At 56.8% G+C, this 25100-nt stretch overlaps 10 protein-coding genes across 10 annotated transcripts; 3 read left to right on the forward strand and 7 right to left on the reverse strand.

The window, feature by feature from the left end:
* Positions 1-99: 99 nt before the first annotated feature.
* On the reverse strand, positions 100-666 carry IE81DRAFT_344043 (hypothetical protein; the record flags this gene model as incomplete). The annotated part of the gene is made up of 1 exon (XM_025515763.1): positions 100-666. One exon carries the CDS (start codon positions 664-666, stop codon positions 100-102), a length of 567 nt encoding a protein of 188 aa, XP_025373595.1.
* A 1043-nt stretch (positions 667-1709) lies between these two features.
* IE81DRAFT_327462 (hypothetical protein) lies at positions 1710-6529 on the reverse strand (the record flags this gene model as incomplete). The annotated part of the gene is made up of 2 exons (XM_025515077.1): positions 1710-2975; positions 3038-6529. 2 exons carry the CDS (start codon positions 6527-6529, stop codon positions 1710-1712), a joined length of 4758 nt encoding a protein of 1585 aa, XP_025373596.1.
* Positions 6530-8765: 2236 nt separating this feature from the next.
* On the forward strand, positions 8766-9997 carry IE81DRAFT_8145 (Cwf15/Cwc15 cell cycle control protein). The gene is made up of 4 exons (XM_025517670.1): positions 8766-9380; positions 9456-9758; positions 9830-9882; positions 9947-9997. Exons 1-4 carry the CDS (start codon positions 8929-8931, stop codon positions 9988-9990), a joined length of 852 nt encoding a protein of 283 aa, XP_025373597.1. The 5' UTR covers positions 8766-8928; the 3' UTR covers positions 9991-9997.
* Positions 9998-10077: 80 nt separating this feature from the next.
* IE81DRAFT_344046 (hypothetical protein) lies at positions 10078-11014 on the reverse strand (the record flags this gene model as incomplete). The annotated part of the gene is made up of 4 exons (XM_025515764.1): positions 10078-10117; positions 10199-10291; positions 10372-10638; positions 10809-11014. The coding sequence occupies 4 exons, from the start codon at positions 11012-11014 to the stop codon at positions 10078-10080; spliced, it is 606 nt and encodes a 201-aa protein (XP_025373598.1).
* A 903-nt stretch (positions 11015-11917) lies between these two features.
* Positions 11918-12961, reverse strand: IE81DRAFT_363414 (hypothetical protein; the record flags this gene model as incomplete). The annotated part of the gene is made up of 3 exons (XM_025516769.1): positions 11918-12246; positions 12337-12648; positions 12717-12961. 3 exons carry the CDS (start codon positions 12959-12961, stop codon positions 12012-12014), a joined length of 792 nt encoding a protein of 263 aa, XP_025373599.1. The 3' UTR covers positions 11918-12011.
* Positions 12962-13618: 657 nt separating this feature from the next.
* Positions 13619-14503, reverse strand: IE81DRAFT_319345 (hypothetical protein). Its single transcript, XM_025512697.1, has 2 exons — positions 14287-14503; positions 13619-14173 (listed from the first exon to the last, which is right to left on the reverse strand). The coding sequence occupies exons 1-2, from the start codon at positions 14349-14351 to the stop codon at positions 13786-13788; spliced, it is 453 nt and encodes a 150-aa protein (XP_025373600.1). The 5' UTR covers positions 14352-14503; the 3' UTR covers positions 13619-13785.
* An 873-nt stretch (positions 14504-15376) lies between these two features.
* IE81DRAFT_344048 (hypothetical protein) lies at positions 15377-16618 on the forward strand (the record flags this gene model as incomplete). The annotated part of the gene is made up of 3 exons (XM_025515765.1): positions 15377-15637; positions 15775-16219; positions 16353-16618. The coding sequence occupies 3 exons, from the start codon at positions 15377-15379 to the stop codon at positions 16616-16618; spliced, it is 972 nt and encodes a 323-aa protein (XP_025373601.1).
* Positions 16619-16778: 160 nt separating this feature from the next.
* IE81DRAFT_319346 (hypothetical protein) lies at positions 16779-19169 on the reverse strand. The gene is made up of 5 exons (XM_025512698.1): positions 18532-19169; positions 17806-18383; positions 17470-17695; positions 17296-17361; positions 16779-17183 (listed from the first exon to the last, which is right to left on the reverse strand). Exons 1-5 carry the CDS (start codon positions 19018-19020, stop codon positions 17016-17018), a joined length of 1527 nt encoding a protein of 508 aa, XP_025373602.1. The 5' UTR covers positions 19021-19169; the 3' UTR covers positions 16779-17015.
* Positions 19170-19425: 256 nt separating this feature from the next.
* Positions 19426-21573, forward strand: IE81DRAFT_319347 (putative MVD1-mevalonate pyrophosphate decarboxylase). Its single transcript, XM_025512699.1, has 3 exons — positions 19426-20184; positions 20370-21116; positions 21199-21573. The coding sequence occupies exons 1-3, from the start codon at positions 19822-19824 to the stop codon at positions 21433-21435; spliced, it is 1347 nt and encodes a 448-aa protein (XP_025373603.1). The 5' UTR covers positions 19426-19821; the 3' UTR covers positions 21436-21573.
* IE81DRAFT_319348 (hypothetical protein) lies at positions 21526-24835 on the reverse strand. Its single transcript, XM_025512700.1, has one exon. It carries the CDS (start codon positions 24589-24591, stop codon positions 21565-21567), a length of 3027 nt encoding a protein of 1008 aa, XP_025373604.1. The 5' UTR covers positions 24592-24835; the 3' UTR covers positions 21526-21564.
* Positions 24836-25100: the final 265 nt, after the last annotated feature.

Consider the following 25100-nt stretch of genomic DNA (forward strand, 5'->3'; position numbering starts at 1 on the left):
TCGGGGGCGAGCGACCTCGTGCTTGGTGCCAAAGCTGGGTGCGTTGCAAAAAGTCACGGCTTTGGCGCACATGAATTACGCGACGCATCTTTCTTGCCCTCACAACTGCTTGACGAGCGCTGCCGCTGCGGGTGTTGCGGATGGGTCTAATGGCGAGTCGCGTTTGGAAGGCATCATCATCATCATCGCCTCCTCGTCCCCTCCTTCCTGACCAGCGCGACCTCGAGCCAGTGGATTGAGTGTCCAATGTCTGGGAATAGGGCTCGAAACCCATTGTAGCGCTGGTGCTCGAGGTGTGCCCACCAAGCCTTCGTTGCCTGCTGCGTGTGATGATCTGGCCAAGGGCACACTCAAGAGCCTGTCGCGGTCATGACGCGAAGGTGTGCCATCCGCGTGATTCGTGCTTGCGCTGAGAGCGGGGTGAGAGCCGGCTACAGGACTTGCGCTCCTTCGTTGCCTCATAACAGGTCGGTTTCGATTCTCCCCATCCTCTTCCTCGTCCGGCTGTGCGCCTGCTCGCACTTCGTTCTCTCCCGTGCTCGTGCTCGATGGTGTCGCGTCTGCGATCGAGCCAGAGTGAAGGGCTCGCGCTTGATGAGAGGAAGTTCGTCTCTTTCGAAGCAGCGCGATGGGCCGACGAGGAGCTGGAGCCTGCAGCTGCGCCATTCCGGTATCGTGAATACCGCCGTCACGGAGGGGCGATACGAGTGGCAACAGAGACAGATGCGCAAGTAGGTGGATGCTTCGAACTGTTGCGAGGGCCAAAAAAAGGGCAATCGTGGACCGAATGTGCGCCCAAGGTTGTGAGAATGTGCAAAGGTGAGGTGCGCCGAAGTTCGAGAAAAGAAAGTTTGCAAGCAAAGGATTGTGGTTGTCAATTGAGATGAATGTGGGGTGTGATTTGCGAAGATGGGGGGGGAAAGCAGTCGGAGTGGTGTGGGTATAGTATGACGAGGGAGTAAATGAAGAGTGAAAGTGGAAGCAAAGCACAGCCAAGCCACTGCTGCTTGCTGCTGCTGCCATGCGGCCTGGCTCACACTCAAGTCACATTCACGATTGCTGACTTTCCGCTTCCGGCTCTGTGTCGCGCACGGCGGTATATGCACTTGATCATCGCCGTGCGGGGACTCACGCACGCACGCACAGTCGTGAGTAGTAGGTGATCGAGTATTCACATTCGCGATTACGCGACGCGCCCGTTCGCAGGTGCTAAATCGGGGCCATGCACGCACGCACTTCCGAGCTCGCCCCGTCGATCGGCCGGCCGGTCCTTTCGCAGCATGCGATCAAGCCACACCTGATCGAGCGACAGGTACGCTTGGCGAGCACGCGGTCGACCTTCTGCTCATGTACGTATTCCTTCAGGTATGTACCGGTACTGCAGAACACATCTCACACGGCGCTCGCTCGGACTACAGCAGCAGCACCCTTGCTCGAAACCGAATCTAGATTCTCCACAAAGAGATTTGTCGAAAAAGTGTGAGGTTGGGCAGAGAGATTCAATCTAGCTGTCAAGTTCGAAGAAAAGGGGAGAAGAGAGGAGAATTAACAAGAGGTGCAAAGGGAAAGGGTGTGTCTGTTTTGGTCTCAAGAGTGAAGTGAAAAAAAAAGAGTGTGTGTATGTTTGAGCTGCGGAAGGAGAGAGCGTTGATTGCTCTGCTGCCGTACGATGATGCGTGGGTATCGATCAAGTCGCACGTCTCGTAATGCTAGAGGACGTAGGTAGCGGGCAACACCCCGCTGTTGCCCTGTCCGTCCTTTGCCAACCACCAATGTTCGTCCTGATCGTCCAAGATCCAAATAGTCTGACCAGCATGCACAGCAAGCTCCGAGGGATGTGTCGCTTCGAACGAGTATCTCGCGTGAGCTTCCAAGCCTTCTCCAGGCCCTGCCCCTTCGTCCAATCCTCCATACGCGATGCCTGTCGCAGCCGCACCCGCCCCCACCGCACCACCAGCAGCAGCTTCCGCAGCCGGGTTGCCTTCTTCGCCGCTCCAATAGGCCGACTGGCCAGTCCGTTCGGAGTGGTAAGCAGTGCTAGCCGCTCCAGCAGTTTCGTCGCTGTTTTCCAACGTTCCCCCGTGCGCAGCAGACGACTCTTGTCGACTATGTCCGTGCGATGTGGACGCTGCCATCGCCGCTCCCGCGCCAGCGGCGCCGGCTCCAGCAGCAGCGTAGCCGGCGGAATCTGCGCCACGCTGCTCGATCGCACCTTCCGTAGCAGCATTGAGCGTGGCCAACAATTCGCTGGGGGCACGCTTCTCTCCTGCACCCGCACCTCCTGCCATGGCGAGCGTATCGTCTGATGGAGAGATCGGCACATCCACCCCACGATTGGGATGTCTCCGGCTCAGCGCCCAAATCAAACCAATGAGGACAAGGAGGAAGACGATGCCCAGACCAATGGCGATCGAGATGAGGATAACAATGCCGACGGCAAGGTGGTGCAAGTTGGGGAAGCTGAGTATCTCGTTGCTGCGAGTGAAAGCTCGCACCACTCCCAATCCGCCGGATGGCGAGGTGGCTTGCAGGTAAGGCGTCCAAAGCTGTCCATCGAATAGCGCAGTCGAGACGTTTCCAAAGTCGCGCATGAGGAGCGCGCCAGAGACGACGAGCATGCGGTTGTTTTCGAGCACGGGATTGTCTGGGTGCGCGCGCGTAATACCAACAAAGGAGAGCTGAGCAATTCCAGAGTCCGGAAGCAGCTCGCCTGGCGCAAGCGAATCGTACGATTGACCGTTCCACTTGGCGAGATACGGGCGCCTGCCATCAGTGGTGCGACCGGCGACAAAGATGGATCTGGGATTATAGTCGTCCACACTGAGCGCAGTTGCAGGACCAGGAATCTCGCCGCCGGCGACTCCCACGCTGCCAAGGGCAGTCCATGTCATCGCCTCAAAGTCCCATTGGGCCAGCGATGCCTCGGCGCCATTCACCGTCATCGATCCCGCCACAAGCAACAAGGACGCGTGGTTCTGCAAGCAAAGGACAGAGGATCAGCATCCGAGCCGTGGCGCTGCTCACAAGTCAGACTCACTCCTGCATAGTCGATCGCCGAGATCTGTCCATCAATGCCTGCACCCAATTGACTCCATCTGCGGGAGCCCGTGTCCCAAGCACAGACGTTCTTGCAAGGCAAGCTGCCAGCTTCGTCAAAAGTTCCCGCAATAATCATGGTGCTAGACTCGGGTCGGTGGTAGATTGCCTGCACGCTGAGAACGTTTCGCGAAGTCGCTTGCAGGGCCGCCAGATTGCTGGACCATGTGTTGGCCTTGAAGTCAAAGATGGCCAATCCACCATCGCCTCCAGCATACAGCGTGTCCCCGTCCACCGCGACGGCGCGAACGACGGTTAGGTTCGAAGAACGAGGCAGAGCCGGGAAGGGCTTCAGCAAATTCGTCTTCTCGTCGTAGTACGCCAAATTCTTGATGCCGGCATCGGTGGTGAAATTGCCTCCGAGCACATAGACGAAGTCGTTGTTGCCTCGCTTCCAGAATGCCGATGAGATGATCTCGTCTTCCCCGTTGCTTGCAAGAATGGCCGGTTCCATTGCAGACGCTCGACGCGAGAGAGAGACGAGCGGGCCGCCTTGCTGATTGCTCCGAGCATTCCAAGAGAGCCACCGCGATACCGACGTCCCGCTGCGCTCTTCTAAGCTGTTGCCGTGATGACGGTGGTGGTGATGGTGACCGCCGGTGGACCGTGGTTGAGGAGCATCGTCGGTGCGCTTGCTAAAGACGAGATCGCTGGCAAATGTCGGCGCACCTGCTGGTGCTGCAGTTCCGGAGGTTGTGGGTGCAGCGCCTGAGCTGGAGAGAGGAGCAGCCCCAGAACTCGAAGGGGCTGATGCCAACGCCGAAGAGCTTGCAGCAGGCGCTGCAGGAACAGGCAGCATGTTGGACGTCGCTCTGGTGCTCTCGAATCGGAAGTTGAGCGTGTCGATGGTTGGTAACTGATCATCATCGTTTGGAGGAATGATGCGCACAGCTCCTGACGCCGAATCTTTGCTGATGCCGCCAATGGCACCTGCCAGGTACGCCACGCCAGAGGCGTTGCTCGGTGTGCTAGCGGCCAGAACATTACCAACGAGAAACGGCTCTTGTGGCACCCACTTCTTGGCAATGACATCCCAGATCGCATATCCGCCCGCCGGGACTGCACCCTTGTTGAGCGACTCAAAGCTTCCCGTAACCAGCAAGAACGTTTCTCGCAGCGGAGTCAGAGTTTCCACCGGTCCATCGGGTCCGCCAGCCAGAGGGATCCACTTGCTGCCGATGACATCGTATTCGGCGACGTACGGCAGCTGAGTAATGTTGTCAAAGGTGGACGTGTAGTTTCCACCAATGAACAGGTGATCCTTGACGACACTGAGACTCGACACTCGCCCATTGACACCTCCACCAGATAGACGTGTGAAGTTGGATCCTCCAGATGTGTTGGTGTAAGACACGATGTTGGCAAATCCGACCGTGGCGCTAGCATTGAGAGAGGTGAAGTTGCCGCCTACAAATGTAGAGCCGCGGTTGGTGACGCTGCTAGTAACAATCATTTGACCCATCGTGTCGTTGGCGGCGACACCGTTGGAGCGCAGGACCGATCCAAAGTTGCTAAAGGCGTTGAAAGTGAGGTTTGTCTGCATCTGCGTAGCGTTGAATTGTGGCACATCGCGCGTGTCGAAAACATTGTACTCGAGCATGCCGAATCCTCTCGCTTCGAACATGGGATGAGTCTCGTTCGACGATCGCAGATTAAGGGTCACGCGATCGGCAATGACGTTGAAGGTGTCGCTGACTGGTCGCGTGGCGTTGCCCGGAATGGAGAGCCGCACGGTAGGGACAAAGCCGCCTGCGCTCTTCATGATCTCGCCATCATAGACGAGGATTTGCGTGTCCTCAGGCACGTTCTGGCTGACAAATGTGCTCACTCCATCGCCCGCAGTGTTGTTTCCGAACACGGTCACTTGGACATCGGTACGCGTGTCGCAAGAGTTGGTGGCAGTGCAACCAGGCACGCTCAAAAAGACGCTGTAGTTTCCGTTATAGTGCGCATCGACGTTCCAGGTGACGCTCGAGCCTGCGTTTTGGGGCAAGTTCGCGGTCCGGTCGGTGATGGCCAGCACTGGTGACACGACTCCTGGAACGCCGACTTCTGGAACGTGCGTGCGATACCAGCCTCCCTCTGAAGTGCTGCTCGACCTGGTGCCGTTGACGCCGGGCTGAGTCGAGCTGCAGCCGCCGCGGTTGTACCCGTTGAAAGCATATGCAAACGAGCCTTGACTGAGGAGCGACAAGCTGTGCAGACCAGCACCCGGTCCGTACCACTCCGTTGCGGTGAATTGGATGCCAGTGAGCAGCTTGGTACCATTGACAGCACCGTTCTCGGGCACATCTGCGATCAAAAAGTCCTGGTAAGGTGCGACTGCTGCGTCGTGGAAAAGGGAGCAGTTACCTCGACAAGTGACGTTCTGCTGGGTGAGCGGGTCAAGGTAGATGAGGGTGAGGTCGGTATTGTCGGGTATGGAGACGATGCCGAACGTGCGGGTGCCTCTTCCGTCGACAAAGGTGTTGCCGATGCGGATGGCGCGCGTCTGCAGGCTGCGGAACGCTCGCAGCGTCAAGCGACCCACGGCATTGTCTGCAAAGTGGTACGAATTGTTGGGTCCATCCTCACCGCGTGGACACAGGAGCTGAGCTGGGTTGGCGTATGCAGCGACAGCAGAAGAGGGGCCACCCGAAAACTCGCTCTGACCGAGAGGCAGAGGTGAGAGGGCCTGTGTAAGACTAGAAGCGGAGGTGTTGGTGCCTGACAAGCTGGCGTTGGGACTGGATCGGGAGCTGTACTCGGTGGTAAAGTTGCCCACAACGCGGATGCTCGAGACGTTGGACCCGAGCGCGATGGTCTCTACGGTTCCATTGACACCACCAAAGCTGACTGGGGACCAAACATCCCCAGTGTATGACCAACTGGCCACTCCTCCGAGGAAGCGAGCAGCCTGGTCGGGACGAGGACGAAAGGGGCCCAGGAATGCACCACCTGCAATGACGGTGCCGTGTTGTTCGTCGCAGTATAGCGTGTTCACCAGCCCGTCGATACCACCAGCAAGCGCATCCCATCGTTGCGTCGCAGGGTCGAAGCTGGCTACGTTGCCGACGCGCGTGCCATTGATGTCGCTAAAGTTACCACCGACGAACACAGTGAACGGCTCCGCTGTCCTCTGGCAGACTGCCCGGATGCTGCCGCCTTGATTCGTCGATGCAATCTTGGTGAGGTTCCCATCGGCAGCCAGCGCGATCAGCGACCCTTCGCTGACGTTGAATGCGCCTTGCTGTGTGAGCGTGGACGTCGACTGATTCCACAATTGGATGCCGGAAAAGCTACCAGCGACGCCAAGCTGACCCAAGCCATCAAAATCGATGGGAGGCACTTCCCATGCCGATGCGCTGGTGGTGGCGGTGGATGCGAGCACAGCACAAGCGCTGGCTGCCGCAAATTTGAGCCTCTTGGAGACGTTGCGAGCACCCGGCGACATGGCCGGCGCGCTCTTTTGGAAGCGATGAGAGGCTCAGAAGGATGCAGCGATGGCTAGCAAAAAGAGTGTGTTGGGTGATGAGCAAGTGGCAACAGGCAATGAGCGTGGGAATTGGTGATCGTCGTCTTCGGTCGTCGTCGGTCGTCGTGAATCGGATCGGTCAATGAGGGGTGAGGCAGCGGGCTGAGGGAGCAGCGAGAAGGTGGTTCGACGACTTGACTGGTCCCTGGATCGCGCTGCTCGAACACAGATGGTTCGCGGACTGCGAGAGAAAAGACGAGATCAACGGAGTCACAGCGGTCCAAAGAGAGAGAGAAAGGAGGAGGATAGGGTGCGTGTGGAGAATGCGTGAGTAGGAAAGGAGTCCCGTCAGCGAACGGTGAATGAGAGGTGAGAAACGCTGTTGAAGAGCGAGGTGATTCGTGCAGCAGAGGCACAAATTCAGGGTTGATGTGTGCTCCTAGGCTTGAGGATGCGCGCCAGTCTGGGCAAAGCGGCGTGAGTTGCCTCGCGCAACACACGTAACCCGCTGCTGATCGCCCGGCCGCTGGGAGGACTTCAAATCACACGAAAATCAAAAGTTACAAATTCAAATTTGAGGCAAACCGAAATTTCAGTCCCAGCTGCGTGGCTGCTTATTATAGGTGTTCATCGAGCGCGAGGATGGGTGATATGCTCGCACCATGCACCGTTGACGGACACACTAGCGCGAAGTAATGTCACGGACCAAGCGAAAAGAACGCGCGGCGGCGGCCGGGCTTGCGTGCTGAAGCAGACTGTGCGGGGGCCATCGACTCACACTCCAACTCTGCTGTGGCCCCCCGCCTTGCGTGCAGACGCAGGTATATGGGGTCGGTCAGTCGGTCGGTTGGTCGGTCAGGCAGGCAGGCAGCGCATACATCAGGGGCATGCAGAAGAAAAAAACAAACACGCGCGTGCTGCAAGCGCGCGGCTGGTGCGCATCGCATGGGCGCATATATGCAGCCAGCATGGGCGCCATGCATGCGCACGCATTCAACAGCCGCGCAAAAGGAGCAGATCGATCGATGGCGGCGGCAGAGCGCTGTGTATAGGGGCGGCGTTCTACAGATCGACCCGCTCGCGCCAGCATCATGGAGCGAAGCGCCGTTTCAACCGCTTCCCGTTCTACCGTTATACAGCGAGGGCTGCGTTGCCTAGCTCCCACTCATGACTTCAGCGTTGCGACGTCAAGGTAGAGTGGACCTCTACAAAATTGGGAGATAATAAAAAGGTTGGCGCTGGCTGAATGGAGCAGACACAGAAGTGAAGCAAGTCGCATGTTCAATTGAATGATAATCAAGAATCATGAATGTCGCTCAGACAATGAGTTGCATGACCCCAAAGGAGCAAAGTCAAGAGTCTTTGAATGTCAAGCTTGCTCGAAATGGATTAAACTTGTGAGCCAGCAATGAAAAGGCTGATTATAAAAATTGAGGGATTCAACATGACCACGAAGCCCATGCAGCGACAATCGAACAAAAGACCGCCGGCGCTGAATCAAATATATACAACCAATCTTTAATCGCGGCATTTTGATAGCCGGCGATGCATGCATGCATGCATGCAACATGCAGCAGCAGATGGCGTGTGCGCTGCTCTGCTCGCATCCCTTCGCGGCGCCTCTCTGCCTCCAAAGCACCCAATCACGATGAATGCGCAACGCACCGCACCGCACCGCATGTCCTGCCTACCGCGCGCGTGCTAGCTGACCGACCCAACCTGAGTGCCAGGTCGCTTTGGAGCGTGCGCGCGTTGGCTGGATGGACGGGTCGGAAAGATGGATGCTGCAAGGTATACCCGCCGCGTACACCTTCTTTGCTTCTTCTCAAACGGCAAATGGCACCATCTCGCGGGGCGCGCACCTCGCTCAAAATGCACCAAGCAGCGCCAGCTTCCGCAACGCGCTTCGACCTTTTCTTTTCCTTCTGCTGCAGAAACGACGCGCGCGACTCGCAGCGTCCAAGCCAAGGCGCCACGCTATTTTCGCCCGTCCGTTTAGAGCGAGCCTCTGCTTGATCTGCAGCAACTGCACAACGTCCCTGCTCGGCTAGCAAGCAAGCATCGCAGACGGAAGTGTTGGATGATCACGACTTTTGGCGCGGTCAGCCATCATCGACTTTTGATTACAATTCGTCAACTTAGCCTCCCAAACGACACTCTGCAAATTTCAGGCACCAAACACAACTCGAGGAAACATCGTTTTCCAAGAGACATCACGTGATTTGCTAATCCACGTGGCCCTTCACCGTGCCACACTCCACTTCGGGTCGCTTGGTATTACTTGCGTAGGTCGACGCTCTGACTTGCGCCTGTAGCTCACAAACGTCAGCATCACCACCACATCCAAGCTTCTCGCTCAGGCTACCACCTCTTTCAGGATGTCGCATCTTCCGCAATGGGCGCCCAAGGCGGGCAGGGCTGACGTCCGTCACCTGACCAAGGTGTACAACGCGCAAGAGATGCCAGCGCACACTCGGCTGAAGTTCAGGACAGCAGGTCAAGGGTACGCTTCGGGTAGCGGTACGACGGGCGATGTTCAGACGGATGCAGCCAAAAGGCGAGACTTGAAGCTGGAGTTGGAAAGAGCAGAGAGGCAGGCGAGGGACAAGAAGCGAAAGGATGCTGGAGAATTGGATCAGGACGAGCAGGAGGTGGAGGGGCAGAGGGGGCAAGCTGAAAGTCCAATGGCAATCGAGCAGCTTGCCAACAATAACCAAGAGGCCGCAAAGCGTCGCAAGATGGTAGAAGCTGCTGCTACCCTGGAGCGCGCAGACAGTGATTCAGAGAGTGCGGCTGAGGCGGATGAGAATGGCAAGGGCAAAGATGGAAGGTGAGTCGGCGTAGCGACGCATGACGTGGCGCACGTACAGCTGTGCTCATTTGGCTTTCCATCCCATCTCGACAGCGACTCGTCCAACTCTGACTCGGACTCGGACTCTGACTCTGACTCTGATGAGGAGGACGAGACGGCTGCGCTCATGCGAGAACTGGAAAAGATCAAGCGCGAACGGGCAGAGGAAAAGGCCCGACTAGAGGCGGAGAAGAATGCTGCTGCTCAGGATGCGAGGGAGGATGAAATTGCGCTGGGCAATCCATTGCTCAATTTAGAGAACGCAATGAAAGGAGGAGGCGCAAGCAAGGCAAGCAGCGCGCAACCCAGCTTTGGCGTCAAGAGGAGGTGGGACGACGATGTCATCTTCAAGAATCAGTGCGTAGTGCTGTTTTGCGCAGGATTCAAACTGCGCTGATTCTGTTTCATCTCACATGTTGCATCCTCAGAGCTGCTGGTAACGACGGCGGCGACAAGAGCAGCTTTGTCAACGATCTCACTCGTGAGTCTTGCTTGTTTCTAGCGCATTCAGACAGCCCCGTCAAGCTGACAATGCCCATGCACAGGCTCCGAGTTTCACAAAAAGTTTTTGAATAGATACATTCGATGATCACGCATATTTCATCAAGCAGGAACACCTACTCGTTTGCATGGGTGTGAGCAGATGCGCGAAGGTGGCGTCGACAGCACGATCGGATCACCACGTTCCTCCGCTGACGAGAGGAGGGAGAGTTCTGCTGAAAGCGGCGAGAAGAAGGAGGTGCCGCATTCAGCCTGGGGGTTCAGCCACATGAAACGAAACACACGAAGCGACTCACGTCGGATCATGTTTGTCCACGACAGTCTGCAGATCTGCGACGATGCCATTCAGCTTGCTTACCCAATCCTTGCTAGCTGGATCTTCGGTAGGACTGCAAAAGCAACGAAAGAGCAGGTACGATGAGGCATGCTGTCACAACCTCCGTCTGCCACCCGCCCCCAAGCGACTCACACTGAGGGTAACAGTTCGCCAACGACGGCTTGCCAGACGCTCAGCAGCTTGGACACCTCCTGGAACAAATCGAGATCGTGTAGGGCAGCGCGAACCTTGATGTACACCTCATCCTTGATCAGGTCCGTAGCGAAAAGGTGATAGTTTTGTATGTGAGCGTGTCCGAGGACCTGCAAGGCGCGTGCGCCGCGCACTTTGAATCCTGGCTTCTCATCGATCCAAAGGGTGATGTTGTTGATGGAGTTCCAGAGGTCGTGAAACTGCGTGCTGTTTGTGAATGGCTCGCTGGCGTAAGCCAAAAAGTGAATGATCGGCACAAAGGGAAGAGAGAGAGCCTCATGCGAGTCAGCTTCTGATGCACCCCCCCCCCCCGCCATGTGCGCTCGAGGGTGCAAACTCCGATTTGCTGCCCCCGCCCGCCCCCGCCGTCCACTCACCCAACGTCGATTTGGCCTTGATAGTAGAGCTTGAACGGCACGAGCTTGCCATCCGTAGCAATCTCCAACAACTTGCTCAACTCGTCCGCAGCACGCTCGGGTGCGCGAGCTGCGAGAGAGTCGAGGGGCGCTGCTTGCGCTGGGAGGCAACAGGCAAGGGCCACATAGAAGGCAAAGAGGATAGAAAGTGGCTTGAGGCAGAGCATCTTGGGAACTTTTTCGTTGGGGATGACCGTGGGGATGGTGCGAATGAGGACGAGGGAAGGCCAACCATGAACGAATCAGCTTCCTGCGGGAGACTTTCTTCTTTTCTCACTTTTAGTTTTGCCCCAAAAAGTTTGTGCCTTTTGTACTCGCGCAGAGAGTTTTGACTTGGTCGCTTCTCTTGCTTTTGCCCTCACTCGATCACGACGTCGACATCTTGACTGTGTATGACGCGTCTGGTATTTTGCTCTCGATGTCCCCTGTCTGCCCGGACATTCAGTAACCTCGTGCCGAGCCATTTCAATACCAGAGCATACCGCATGCTCTTGACTTGACTCTCCGTTCGAACGCAAGGCTGCCCATCACTATCGTCCCTGCATTCGGGCAGACATGGTGCGACTCTTTGACTTTACGCGCAAATGTCACCATGATCAGGGACCGCTCTAAGCTCGTACAGGTACACAAGTCACGCAATCAAATCAAGGTCCTGGTATGCTCGGTCCGTACGGGCGGGCAAATTGGGGCTGCTGTTGCGTGCGCACATTCCCAATCTCGACCTGATTGTACCTCGGACGCGCGCGTGTAGACCCTGTCTGGCTTCGAGCGCAAACCTCGGACTCGTATGCTCGGTGCAGCGATCACCATCACAGCAGCCACAATGACCAATGTTGAAGTGCGTGGGTGTTCAATATCGTTCCCTCGCTCGAGAGGTCAAGCGCTACAGTAAGCATGTCGAGGCTACGATGATTCTCGGCACCTCTATCCACTCCTGCTCGCTCTCGCTTCGCCGCACATCGCTCGACGATCGAATATAATCAAAGTGGTCATCAACCTCGCGTGCGAGGCGAGCGATGCGCAGACGTGCGAAAATGGATCATTCAATTTCTCGCGAAGCAAGGCGGAGTGATTTGTTAGGGTGGATATCTACCAGACCAGTATATATGCGCCGTCTAGCACTTGCTGGGGGCAGATTTAACGAGTATAGCGGTGCTATTCGATTCAGCGCATGAGCTGAGCCACTTTTTTCAAAGGAGGTGGAGGTTCTTCGCCCGCCTTATTGTTCGCATTTCGATTGTGCTCTCGTCCATCTGCGTGCAAAGACTGCTCGGTCATCTCCAACCCGTCGAGTTGTAGATGATACGTCGACTCGAACTCGCGCACGATGCTCTGCAGGCTAGCTTTGATCTGATCGTACCCGCTCTCGAACACTTCTGAGCCTCTTTTGCCCTTGTGGCTGCTCGAGAGGGGAAAAAGATGCGACGCGTGAGTTCAGTGATGCTCTTCGCTCCGTCTGTGTAATACACAGCAGGAAATCGTTGCTCACAAACGCGGTCCGAGGGCCTCAAAAGTCAGGTCCCACGCCTCGATGAGCTTCGAAGAGCGATAGGAGACTTGGATCGCATTGCCATTTCCTCCTTTGATGCGAGCATTGATGGTGACATTCTTCACCAGCGCGTCGACCAGATTCTGGTACACTTGAGGCTTGAAGCTCACCAGGATACTGCCCGTATCGTCTTGGTTGAACTTCAATTCGCGGTCATCGATGGTAAGGTTGCGAATCGTCTCGAGCGAAAGGGTGATGTTCTGCAGCGCTTCTCCTTGAAAAGGGAGCGCGGAAAGTGCGCCGGTGGTCAGACTGCCGGCAGGGCGGAGATCATTTCAGCTTGGGGGAAGCGCCGGAAAGAGGGGCATCACGTCACTTACGTCGGGGTCGCCTCGCCTAGGATCTCTGCGACCCACTCATCGCGCAGCTGGCTACCGTAGATTTCGGCAGCGTTGGAGAGGCCATCTGCCACTGTAGCGGCGCCTCCCAGTAAGAGCGTGGGAAAGAGTCCGTGTCCAGCTTCAAGTCTGGCTTGCAATTTGTCGAGGCTAGGCAGCGCCAACGTTGAGGTCAGCATGGTAGCGCTGGCGACGACTACAGCGATGAGGAGAGTGAGGGGAGTCATGATGTGCGTGGGGGTTTTTGGAACGAAATGGGAGAGAAGGAGCGGCGGATGGTGGGATTCGAGGTTCGGACGACGAGCGAAAAACTTGGTGGAGCAAGCGACAATGCTTGATCTTATACCCTTCGCTGTGCTGTGTGCGGGGCTTGGTGAGGTGCGATCTATTGTGTCAGGCTGAAGCGACACGGTATGCTCTGAACGACTGCTTGGCGAGGCTCGAAGCTGTACTGTATATCGCCCTAGTGCTCGGAAAAGCACTCGACGCTATTGATCTAAAAGACAGGCCGGAAAGAGCAGTCCGTGCCATTGCACACCTTGGCCAATTCCCGTGGCGTATCGGCAAAGCGCAGCGTGTCCAGCAAACGGGAAGAACCAGCGCAGTGTACAAGCTTCAGGGCAGACATGCGCGCGAATCGGCACTCAACGAATGGGGCGGGAAAGAGCAGAGTAGAGCTTTGCGAATTTGAACTGGGAGAAAGCAGCATTACCTCGACGCCTCTTACCTACCGATGATTCCCAAAGTTGTGCTGCTTATTGAGGGACAAAGCGTGCTGCCCCCCGTTCTCGCGGATGCGATCGAGTTGGCTTGAAAAGGTCGTTGGCAAGCCCGAGCCGCAGTCAGAGTGCGTGCAACGACTGCATCCATCCTTCGTCAATGACGCGCGTGCGGCCAGTCAGAGTCAATGATTGCAGTAATTACAGATGGCACGAGGTGCCGTGTGGTGACCGTGTTCCTGTCTGAACAGACTATTCTGCCATCCCGACTCGCCTGCAGGTTCAAGACGAGGAAGACGAGGAAGACTTCATGCACAAAGGGTGGCTCGAAATTAAATGATCTTTGGGTCTGCTGGACGCAGTCTGTCTGATCCTAAAGACGTGCCGAAGAGGATTACGGAAGGGCAAAGGGGTTCCCTGCCCTCACTTGCCTTGCATCGTCGCAAATCAATCGAAAGAAGTACTTGTCTACGCCAACCGTTTAGCCGGAGTGTGCACTCAATAGTGATGACGATCGAGCGGATGATTGGCAAGGTGCGACGGCACATACGATGATCAAAGTGAACCTGCATGCGCGCTTTCCAGCTTTCGCGTCGTGTGGCCTGGCGTAGCGTACGATCGTATCTGACGGGTGACAGCGTTTCCATGCAATCGTCCAATTCTCGAGTCACGAGTGTGCCTGAGCTGCAATCGCCGCTATAGACCCATGTAGCGTTTTGCCTACGAAGGGGGGCAAAATGTTGAGGGAGCAGAGGGAATGCATCGAAGTGCATTGTGTCCCAGTCAGTCATGAGTGCGCCATTCAAATCACGAATGGCACACTCGTGACTCACGTCTCACGAGCAGCGGATCGAGGTGTGGGCCGGGCAGGTGCAAAGGTACGAATGAGCGACTGCATGTAGCAAAGTGGGGACACGTCTTTGCGCGCACGCACGCCTTGACAGACCTGAAGCGTGGGATGATGTGCAGCCTTTGAGCAGAGTAGAATTTGATTCGGACTTGCGAGCCGGATTCCCAAGCAAGTCTACACCCAGCACTGACTGACTGACGTGGTGGATGTGGGTGGGTGTGGATGGCACATGCTTCGGTACAGTACCTCGGTGCAGAGCTTCGCAGTGTCTCCACATTCCAAGCACAAGCACAATCTCAAGGGTGAATCGTAAGTCTGACAAGTTCAAAAAAAGCGTGGCTCATGTGATTCAAAATTGCGGGAGCAGCATGCCGGCTGGTCATTCTCATTCACGTGATTCTCACTGTGATCCATGACTCCTCCCATCCATCCACCAGCGCGCATCCTCATTTTTTCGGGATGAGATGCATCCACCGAATCGGACTAGAGATGTTTTTGAGTGTTGAGCTCGATGCTTCGTTTGCCGATTCGACCTTTGCACGATGCTAGAGTGGATGCGTCGATGCTTACATCGACTCACCACTCGTGTCTTTGGAGATCGCATCGAGAGCGTCCATGCGCTCCGCTCATTCAAGAATCTTGGCATCGAATCACAATGAATCGCGCGAATCACGTGAATCAAGCATGCAGGCGACCCTTGCGATGCCGCAAACCCTAATTTGGGCTCACGTGATCGCCTGTTCTCACATCACGCTGCATTCACCATTCAAGATTTCCGAGTCCGAGTCAAAAGTGGAGGATTGGCGGGCGGGCAGGCGGTGGGCATTTGCTGCAATCAGAATCACGAATCAAGGCAGAGAGAGCGGTCGGTGTATCATTTCATGATGCAATCAAGAGTTCGAGTCCTTTGTACAGCAATCACGAATCAAGAATCTCCTTCACCACCGACTCACTTCCCCCCATCGCCTCGTCGCTGCACTTTTCGAACATTCTCTCTCTCTCTCTCTCTCTCTCTCTCTCTCTCTCTCTCTCTCTCTCTCTCTCTCTCTCTCTCTCCGCGTTCGCTGCTCATCATGTCCACTCGTACCTCTAACGAGTCCACACCCCTACTGCCATCAGTTGCTGCATCTGCATCTGCGCGCAATCACGACGACCATGCATCCAGCAGCAACAGCAACAGCAGCAGGCCCGTCGCCGCTCCACCTCGAAGCTTTTCAGATCAAGTAGAGACGCAGAGCAGAGCAGCAAGTATCGCTTTGGCTTTGCAGTGCATCGTCGCTGGGTTTGTCGATGCTGCTGCACATGGCACCACCAAGACCTGGGTCGCATTCATGGTGAGCCGCGCATCCATCCACATCCACGCGTACGCGGTTGGGGCGGGGGGGAATCGAGGAGAGGGGGCGGTAGGAACTGATCTCATGACGTGCACTGATCACCATGACCTCTTAATTGCTGTGCCTCTTGCCAACAGACGGGCAACTTGACGCAGCTCATGATCTCGCTCGTCAGTCTGATCTCCATTTCCATTCGTCGCCCTGCACTCGACGCCTACAACACCGCCGCCACCACCAGCACCACCAGCACCACCAACCTACCCCGCGATGAGCTGTTGCAGCGTCTTTCCCTCAGTTTCTCTTCCATCCTCGGCTTCTCCCTCGGCGCTTACCTCTGCCAGCTAGGCATATCACGCTTCGGATCCTCTCATCGTGCGCGCTTGCTCTTCACACCCCTGTGCGGCTCCATCGTAGCGTGCGTCATTGCTGCGCTGGCATTCTTCGAACATCGGCAGGGCTGGCAACTTGCAGGTCGGTGGGGTCCCATCATGCTGGGCTTGCTTGCCGTCAGCATGGGTGCTCAAGCTGCTCAGGGTCAAAGGAGCGGTAATGCGCCTTGGGCCACAACCGTCGTCTTTACAGGTGAGTCAAGAGTGTACGCGGCGGGTGAAAGGGGGCGGGGGGAAGGGGTTGGTGGGGGCAAATGTCGATGAACAAAACCCCCGCAGAGCTTGCTCACCTCCTTCGGCCCTCGCTCTTGAAAACCTCTTCGCAGCCACCCTGACTCAGATCTTTGCCGATCCCACTTTTCCCCTCTTGGCCAATGCTGGGCGCAAGAGGGTCACTTCTGTCCTCTGCTTGTTGCTCGGAGCTGCGCTTGCTCAGACCCTGCTAGAATTTGTGCGTGCCTTTGGACAACACGACGATGCGAGCAGCGAACATCCGCTCTCTCTGCCCATTGCTCTGCTATTCTTGGCTGTGCTTCAAGTCTGGACAGCCCTCGCCTGGTGGCTTGTTCCCTCCGCTCCCGACGCTCGATGATGCATATTTCCACCGTTCAAACGCGAACGAGGCATCAATCAGGGTCCTACTGGCCCAGTCCCCCTTCCTTCATCACATTCGTCAACGCACGAAGATACCCCCCCATTCGCAACCATAGCGTAGTCGGTCGAACACGGTTCAAGCATGTTTACATCCACAGTCTGATCTATCGAGATGCGCATTGGGTTCAGCCTTTATCCGCCAGATGCACAGACCGGTGTAGTCCGTGGGAGCGGCCCCATTGGCCAGACGCCTACTGCGACACAAGCTTCTGAGGCGCAGCTTTGACAGTCAAGTGGCCGCACCCCGTGCATGCACTTGCCTTGCTGCACGGCCCTCTTGCGAAGATCTCTAGAGAGATATAGAGAGAGGGGGAGAAAGACCGCCGTCTTGCGCTTCATCCACCTCCCTGATCCAACCACTCTCCAAACGCATCCGCACGTCTACCTTCCTCCTCCTCCTCCTCATCGCTACCCTCTCCAATTCCCGATCTGCGGAATTTGGGCTTGGAATCGGCCAAGTAGGCAATCACTGTGCGACCGCTAAAGAATCGGCCGTCCATCTTCTGCCCAAACCGCCCGTGTAGAAAGGGGGGTGTGGAGAAGGGGGGTCCATGTGTGTAAGCGGAGCATACTTCGCAGCGGCCTCTTTGAAGTGCCCTTTTCAGTAATACACACCTGTACGCATGCTACCGCGGCTGCTGGCGTCGCGAATTTGACGCTCATGATGCCTTCAGGCTCTTTCTGCGAGGCAGCAAGTGAGGAAGTAAGTACTGGCGAGGGAATCTCGGACGGCAACGTAGGCTATAGTTTGGAGAGCCTCTTCCAATCCCACCCTTCCGCCTCGCTCACATCGTACAGCACGCAATTGGTGACCTTGCCGATCGTCTCGCACTCTTCCCTGACATCTTCCTTCAGATCCAACAGCAACGTCGGATCCTCGTCCAACTCGGCCAGCGTAAACATGCGCAAGAGAATGACGATGCGACTTTGGGTCGATGAACCTGCACCGCTTGGCCTTTCTTGAGCTCCTTTTGGTCCGAAATCGTCCTCATCAGAATCCCAGTCTGTGAGTTTGCTGTGCGGTGTCGAGGGAGGAGAAAGATGCGGGAAGAAATCGTTGAGCTTGGAATCAGCAAGTCGTTCCCCACAGTCCGCTACCTTGTGCACCCCACCACTACTACTCACCCATTGAGTTTGGCGTATCGCTTCGCTGCTTGCTTCTTCTCCGCGTCGGACCGCAGAGGCTTCTTGGCAGGTTTGTTTGCCGGGGCTTCCTCCTTCGCAGCAGCAGCAGCTGCAACACCTCCCTCCCCTGCTGTCCCGCCCACCTCCGCACTGCCAAACTCCGCCTTCTGGACGCTCATCACCGGGCTCGTCTTTCCTTGCGCTGCACGAAGACAGCTCTCGTCCAGCACGCGAATAGCCAACTCCACGCTCTCGGCTTTGAAATAGCTGACCAGCGCTTCGCCCTTTTGCGCGCCTTGATCCGTAGTGTACAATTTGATCCTCGCATTCCCTTCATTATCCTCCGAAAGCACGCCGTACCTGCCAAACACCTGGGCAATCTCCGAAACGCTCGTGTCGAGAGGTAGACCGGTGACGTACACGGCGGTCACTGCGCGCGGCGCTTTCGCTTTCGCTTTCGCTTCCCCCACCTTGCGAGCTTTGCCAGCTCGCGACGATTCTCCATCGGCTGCTGCATCGCCTTGATCCGCAATGGCACCGCGTTTCGCCAAGCGACGCGCGATGGGTGCAGCTGGCGTCTGCGAATAGCACAGCGTAGCATGACCAAAAGAAAATTTGTAAGCTGAGCATTGCCTTTCTTCGCATCTCGCCAAGGGGCTTAGACCTGTACGTTCCCCGAGCCCCCCCCGCCCCCCCCCTCCCCCCCCCCTTCCTCCAGCCGCTCACCTCCTCATCGACGCCCGCAACTCCATACGCCGCTTGTTGTTGCCTGAGCACCTCCTCATCCAGTACAGGCACCCATCTCCCGTGACCCTCTCTGCGACTCGTTGTCGACGTCGACATCGACGTCTCATCTCTCTGTTCCTCTTGCCTTTCGGATGCGGGAACGGAGGAGGAGGAGGAGGGGACCACCGCAGCGATCCTCCATTCCAGCTCGAGTATTCCTTGCCTAGCATTCTCCTCGCCCGCTTCGCACCTCCACGTATTGCTCTGCCTGTCCAAGTAGATCAAGTGTTCGTGCAAGGATTGCGTAAAGGGAGTACCGGGTGGTATGATACCTGGTAGAGGGGGTGCAAGAGTGGGATGTGCTGGTAAGGCGGAAGATGAGCCCGATGTGGATGCGGATGTGGATGTGGATGTTGATGCTCGAGGGGCTGCATCGTTGGTGTGCTCTTCTCTTCTATCTGCGGTCGACGCAGTCGGAGCGGGCGTCATTGCGAAAGGGTATTGGAGAGCTGGGCAGGGAATGAATGAATGCCTTTGTAGCCGTGGTGGTGATGGTGATGGTGGTGGGCGAAGATGTGAGCGATTTGACCTTCAATCTCACACTCGTCATCACTCAACTCGCATCGATTGGAATCGTGAATGAGCAGCATCAATGAATTCGTGCTGCATGAGGGGCCGTCCCCGCAAAGCACAATCACGAATGCGCAAGCATCCCCCGCTCGCTCGCTCGCTCGCTCACTTCTGTCTCGATCAAGCAAGCATATCAACCACGGCACCGGACCGGACCGCGGCCCGTGCGCAGTAAATGTACGGAGTCATGCAATTCACGCAAAAAGTCGTGACTCGCGACTCGATCGCATGCAGAATTAACCGTCACGTCGTCTGCCCTAATTGATCGGCGTCATCATCTATTCACAGCAGCATTCAAATTCAAGATTCACAAATTCAGATTTGAGCGACGACGTGAGCCACGTGGCGTGATTGCGCGTTATTGGAAGAAGTGCAACAACACGACAAGACAGCGCGGAAGAGCTTTGGTTAGCGTGCGCGCGCGCTCGCATGCACACACACACACACACGCGCGAACCAAAGGGCCGCCAAGGACGAGATGAGAGCAGCGAAGGATCATTCAATAATTGCGATCTGTGACGTGAGATTTGATTGCATGGGTTATAATTGCCATAATCACTGACTGCACTCGGCGCTGGCACAACACGCACGCTGCTTCAAGTCCCACTCCATCACACCCAATCCATTCCATTCCATTGCCCCCCAAAGCACGCACACACCATGGCACGGATCAAGCGCATCGCGACAGCTTCTGCGCCTGTCAACATCGCAGTGGTCAAGTATTGGGGAAAGAAGGACACAAAGCTGATCCTGCCCACCAACGACAGTCTCAGCGTCACGCTGGATCAGGATCATCTAAGGAGCTTGACTAGCAGCGCTGCTGTCGAGGTGGAGGAGGAGGAGGAGCAGGGCGAATCAGCATCAGCATCAGCAGCAGCAGCAGCAGCAGCAGCAAGCAAGGACAGGCTTTGGTTGAATGGTGTAGAGGAGGAGATTGGAAGCGAGGGCAGACTGCGCACCTGCATCGACGAGCTCCGAAACGCTAGGCGAAAGGTGGAGGGCGAGGATGGTGGTGTGGAAAAGGTGAGCCAGCCAGCGAGCGAGCGAGCGCGTGCGGTCGATCGAGATGAAGCAGGGAAGCATACATGCGCTCAGAAGGATAGGCGTGGAGTGATCCGAGTGGGCTGACAAGGCACACCGCGCACCGCACCGCACCGCACCGCACCGCACCGCACCGCACTGCGATGCGATGCGCTGGCGCTGCGCAGATCGCCCACTTGCCGCTACACATTGTCAGCGAGAACAACTTTCCAACGGCTGCGGGTCTAGCATCATCCGCCTCGGGCTTCGCAGCCCTGGTCTGGTCCATCTCTTCGCTCTACCAACTCAACAGCGATTCAGGCGGGCATCTTTCCACATCTGCGCTTTCTCGCGTCGCGCGTCAAGGAAGCGGATCGGCGTGCAGGTCCCTGTTCGGCGGGTTTGTAGCTTGGCAAGGAGGTGAGGCAAAGGATGGATCGGACAGTCTGGCGCTTCAAGTGGCGGAGAGGGAACATTGGAAGGATCTGCACGCCATCATTTGCGTCATCAGCGATGCCAAAAAGGGCACGCCTTCCACTGCAGGTATGCAGAGGACCGTTCAGACTTCTGCAGCTTTGCAGTCCCGCATCTCTCACGTCGTGCCAGAGAGGATGCAGAGAATCACGAGCGCGATCAAGCAAAGGGATTTCGATGCGTTTGCAAAAGAGACGATGAGGGATTCCAACAATTTCCACGCTACGTGCCTCGATACCTCTCCTCCCATCTTCTACCTCAACGATACCAGCAGGCTCGTCATTCAGCTCGTCGAGGAGCTCAACAGGAGCAGCGAGCAAGCTGGAGCTGGCGCAGGAGCAATTGCGGCCTACACGTTCGATGCGGGACCCAATGCCGTGCTCTACGCACCAGAGAAGAATGTCCCGTTGGTCCTATCCCTCATCCGGCATTACTTTCCCAATGCCGACTTTGACGATCCCGTGAGTGCTCCAACGTATTTCGCTGAGAGCGCCGGAAACACCCCGCCTCGCTGACTCGTCACGCCCACGTCCGCCGCTCTAGTTCAAGTTGCTCCCCAGCCTGCCACGAGACGGCTTGTCGTCGGCAGACTTGCCCAGCACCTTTAACAAGAGCGTCATTCCAGTCTCGGAGGCGGGTGCGGTTCGAAGGTTGATTCACACCAGGGTAGGCGATGGACCGAGAATCTTGGGTGCTGGCAGCAGTTCTACGGACGACGACACGCATCTCATCGGACAAGATGCGCTGCCTATCAGACTGCAGAGGGTGAAGCGGGTATAAAGCTTGATCATGCCTCGAAACGCGTCTTGGTGTGGGGCTGGCTGCATGAAGATTCCGAACGCGTTTGGCGCGGCCCCTCCGCCGAATCCCAATCGTGAAAGTAAATATGCATTGCCACGATACAAAAGACTACGTGTGACTCGATCGGCGCTGCTCCTCGGCGTGCAGCTGTTTGAGAAGGATTTTACTTCGACCAGACAATCTCCAACCCACCCACTCCTCTTGCTCAACGACGTGCTCGCGCAACGTTTCGTCCCTAGCGGTCAAAGGTGCCCGTTGCGCTTCTTCTCCTCCAAACTTTTCCACCACGGCATCCCACCTTTGCAAGACCCAGCTCGGGTCGTTGGAAACTCTGCGCAGAGCCAAGAGGATGGTGTGAAGCTGAGAAGCGGCTGGTGCGCGCGCAACGAAAGGTGCGGGTCCTTGAGATGCTCGATCTTTTCGAATTGCTGCGGCAACGTCGATCTCTAGAGAGCGTTGATGATGCGCAGAGCTCTGCTGCTGCTGCTGCTGCTGCTGCCTGGCTTCCAACGAGCTCGTCGACGACGACGACGACGCGGCGCCTCTTATGCGTCTTCTCAGCGCTCGATCCGAACGGACAGGGTAGGCGTTGCCGGGGCTCATGTTGAGAAAGGAGTGGAAAATGAGCTCCAAATTCTCCAGCGTCCAGTCCGAGTCCGAGCGGGCTGCAAAGCTTGGCATCGGCAAAGTACTACTGTGCCTCGTTCCTTCTTCTTCTTCTTCCCCTTCTTCTTCTTCTTCTTGCTCGCTGCTCTTTCGAGGCGGAGAGGGCACTTTGACACCGTGCCTCGCAAAGCCCTTGAAGAAGGCGAGGTACTCTGCCATGCTCGGCTGCGCATCGCGCCGCTTTCCGAACTCACGGCCCACTTCGAGCTGCTCTTCGCAGCTATGCAATGCAAGTTCAGCGACCCTCTCCGCGTCCGCGGCTGCCTCCGCGGTTGCCTCCGCGGCAAGTTGAGATCGTGAATATTGCGCAGGTGGAGATGAGCGTCTCATGTCGTTGAGCACGCTCAAAGCCGTATCAAAGTCTCCCCTGAACGTGGCCAAGTTGAGCATCATGCTGTACGTCGTCCTGTTCGGAGTCAAGGTCACGCGCTCGCCATCCAAGAGATCGTTGCTCGAGCTGTCCTCTTCGCCCCTCAGCGCGGCATACGTCTGCTTGACATCTTTCCACGTGGGCCAAACGATCTCTCGCGGAGTCCTAGCCTCGTCGTTTTCGGCTGCGAGAAACCATTTGGGTGGGCCCTTGCCGCCCGCACCAGGCGAGACGTTTCCCGAGGCGGGAAAGTAGTGCGGCGACCATCTCCTCCAGCTGGCGTACCTCATGCTGGCATACATGACCCTGTTGACGTGATGAATGCTGAGGATGCCTCGTCGCGAGAACTGACCTAGCAGCTTGCGCACTGGTCCAAACGGCTCCTCTTCATCCAACGTCGCAGCCACCTGATCATCTCCGCGTAGAATGCTGCGATCCCAGCTGCGCAGCCTAGCTACGGCTCTAGCGCGCAAAGCAGCAAGCTTGATCTGCATCCCGAGCAGGGACATGACGTCGTCTTTGCGGGACGCATCGATGCGCTGAGTGGGCCAGAGGGCCGCAAAGAGACTGGCAGCATCGTGCGGATCGAGCGAGAGGGACTTATCGTCTCCCTTTGAAGCCGAGTTCGGCTGCCTGCGAGTCGCAATGGCATCGAGGAGGTGCAGAGCGTGCTTTATGCGGTCAGCGCGACCGTGCACCTGGGCCGACATCGCCGGCGGCGACGCGCGGTGGGAGGGCGGCTGAGTGTACGCGTCCAGATCCACTTCGAGACGTAGTCGACTGATGGAAATCAATCTCTCTTTCAATGTGTGCTGCTCTTCCGACGATAGGTCTGCTTCGCGCAGCTCTTCAGCGAGCGATCCATCCCACACGCTCAGAGTGTCCTCTATCAAGCCCAAAGCAGTGCTGATTTGGTCGCGCCACGAACGACTTTCCTGCCGCAAGTCTGAAGCGACCGATCGACCCTGCCATCGCGTTTCCTGTTGGGTGGCAGGATGCGCTGCGGGTACGAGAGTAGGAAAGAGCGCTTTGAGACCCACTCGCATGCTTTCCGTATTTGTGCCCCTGCGAGAATGCGCAAACGCCAGCGCCGTGACTTGCCTTGTCAGAGGAGCGTCGAGCACCTCCAGCCAAGGCGCGACGATGGGATGGACATCCACGTTATGCGATGCGACGGGTGTTGTGCTGTTGCTGTTGCTGTCGCCGTTACCGTTGCTCTTATTGCTGCTGTTGCTGCTGCTGCTGCTGCGATCAAGACCGTTGGCCATGGCGTGGACCCTTTTGCGCGCTGTGGCCAGTCCTCGCTCTATGGCCGAGAGGACGGCGATGACTCTGAGGGCAGATCGCTCGCTGATGGTCTTGTCACCGACGATGCGAGCTTGCAGCGTGGAGGCAATGTACTCCCAATCCACATTGCCGTGCGCACCTGGACGCAATACGGAGGATGACGGAGGAGCGAGTCTTGCTTTGCCGCTGCCCTTCCCACCGCTCCAGGGCAGCGCGACGACGTGCAGCACAGCATGGAGGGTGCCGGGTGCAATGTCTGCTCCGCTGTTGATGGCGTCCCTGTACGCGCGCCACACGACGTCCGGATTGGGGTAGCCTACAGAACCTGCTCTAAGGCAGCGCGATAGCATGTCTACCGGGCGCCATTCCCTCTCCTCCTTCGAGGCACGCGATGGGACTGGAGCTTCTGCGAGAAGAGAAGGAAGGCGAGGTCTGCTTTCAAGAGATGATGTGCGCGCGTCCATGCTGACGTCGGCACGAGGTGGGGCAGCAGCGGGCGGCTGATCTTCAAGGGTCACCTTGGACGTCGTCGCTTGGCTATGCGCCAGACGACGAGCAGGCATCCGCATCCGCATCCGCTTCCGAATCTGCTCATCCACGCCTCCTGACCCTGACCCCATTTCTCTGCCTTTGCCCTTGTCCAGTGTGGAGGTGATTGCGTGAGGGAGGGGAAGGAGGACATGATTGCCGCTGGCCGTGACTGGTTTCGCACCACCGCGACTAAAGGCCCTAGACTGCCAGCCAGCGCGCGAGGTGGAGTGGAGCTGCGCTTCAAGTCGCAAGCGCTTTGACCATCTCGCAAACATGCGCATACATGCGCTGCAATGACGGAGATCGTGAGGAGTTGAAAAAAGTGAAAAGACTTGGGGGGCTGGGCAAGACTTCAGATCGTGGTGCGTGTGATGATGATGCTTTGGTGTAGCATGGATTGGCTGGGGAGGCAAGGCGTGACGCTATGAAGCTTGATGGTCGACGGCGAACAAGCGTCGGATGTCATTTGATTCGATTCCAAGATGCGCAACATCATGCGTGCGCCAAGGCAGGCAGGCAGGCAGGCGACCCTATAGTGCGAGTCGAGAAATCGAGGAAGTTGTGTCATGCATCTGCATTCTTGATTCGTGATTCAAGATTTTGATTTGGGTGGCCATGTCGTTCACGTGATTTCGGCGCCATTCGACACGTGACATTCGAGAAAAATTGGAGAAACTTTTACGATCCCCATCAGACTTCTTGGTTGGTTTGTATACTTCAAGACTGCATGTGGGGGCACAACAGCGCAAAGCCTTGCATTCGGAAATCGAGGTGACGTCGAAGGGTCACA

Source organism: Ceraceosorus guamensis (genome assembly GCF_003144195.1).
Source record: "Ceraceosorus guamensis strain MCA 4658 unplaced genomic scaffold IE81scaffold_1, whole genome shotgun sequence".
NCBI classification, from domain to species: Eukaryota; Fungi; Basidiomycota; class Exobasidiomycetes; order Ceraceosorales; family Ceraceosoraceae; genus Ceraceosorus; species Ceraceosorus guamensis.

What these genes read in the sequence shown, in the direction of transcription:
- IE81DRAFT_319346 (XM_025512698.1), bottom strand. Translation starts at nt 19,020, where the DNA reads ATGACGCCCGCTCCGACTGCGTCGACCGCAGATAGAAGAGAAGAGCAC. An exon ending in CGATACGCCAAACTCAATGG is followed by an intron (nt 17,696 to 17,805) that starts GTGAGTAGTAGT and finishes GACACCGCACAG; the next exon opens with CAAACTCACAGACTGGGATT. An exon ending in CCAATTGCGTGCTGTACGAT is followed by an intron (nt 17,362 to 17,469) that starts GTGAGCGAGGCG and finishes GCTGCCTCGCAG; the next exon opens with AAAGAGCCTGAAGGCATCAT.
- IE81DRAFT_319348 (XM_025512700.1), bottom strand. Translation starts at nt 24,591, where the DNA reads ATGCGCATGTTTGCGAGATGGTCAAAGCGCTTGCGACTTGAAGCGCAG.
- IE81DRAFT_8145 (XM_025517670.1), top strand. Translation starts at nt 8,929, where the DNA reads ATGTCGCATCTTCCGCAATGGGCGCCCAAGGCGGGCAGGGCTGACGTC. An exon ending in GGCAAGGGCAAAGATGGAAG is followed by an intron (nt 9,381 to 9,455) that starts GTGAGTCGGCGT and finishes CCATCTCGACAG; the next exon opens with CGACTCGTCCAACTCTGACT. An exon ending in CTTTGTCAACGATCTCACTC is followed by an intron (nt 9,883 to 9,946) that starts GTGAGTCTTGCT and finishes GCCCATGCACAG; the next exon opens with GCTCCGAGTTTCACAAAAAG.
- IE81DRAFT_319345 (XM_025512697.1), bottom strand. Translation starts at nt 14,351, where the DNA reads ATGCAGTCGCTCATTCGTACCTTTGCACCTGCCCGGCCCACACCTCGA. An exon ending in CGATCCGCTGCTCGTGAGAC is followed by an intron (nt 14,174 to 14,286) that starts GTGAGTCACGAG and finishes CCCCCTTCGTAG; the next exon opens with GCAAAACGCTACATGGGTCT.
- IE81DRAFT_319347 (XM_025512699.1), top strand. Translation starts at nt 19,822, where the DNA reads ATGGCACGGATCAAGCGCATCGCGACAGCTTCTGCGCCTGTCAACATC. An exon ending in AGGATGGTGGTGTGGAAAAG is followed by an intron (nt 20,185 to 20,369) that starts GTGAGCCAGCCA and finishes GGCGCTGCGCAG; the next exon opens with ATCGCCCACTTGCCGCTACA. An exon ending in ATGCCGACTTTGACGATCCC is followed by an intron (nt 21,117 to 21,198) that starts GTGAGTGCTCCA and finishes CCGCCGCTCTAG; the next exon opens with TTCAAGTTGCTCCCCAGCCT.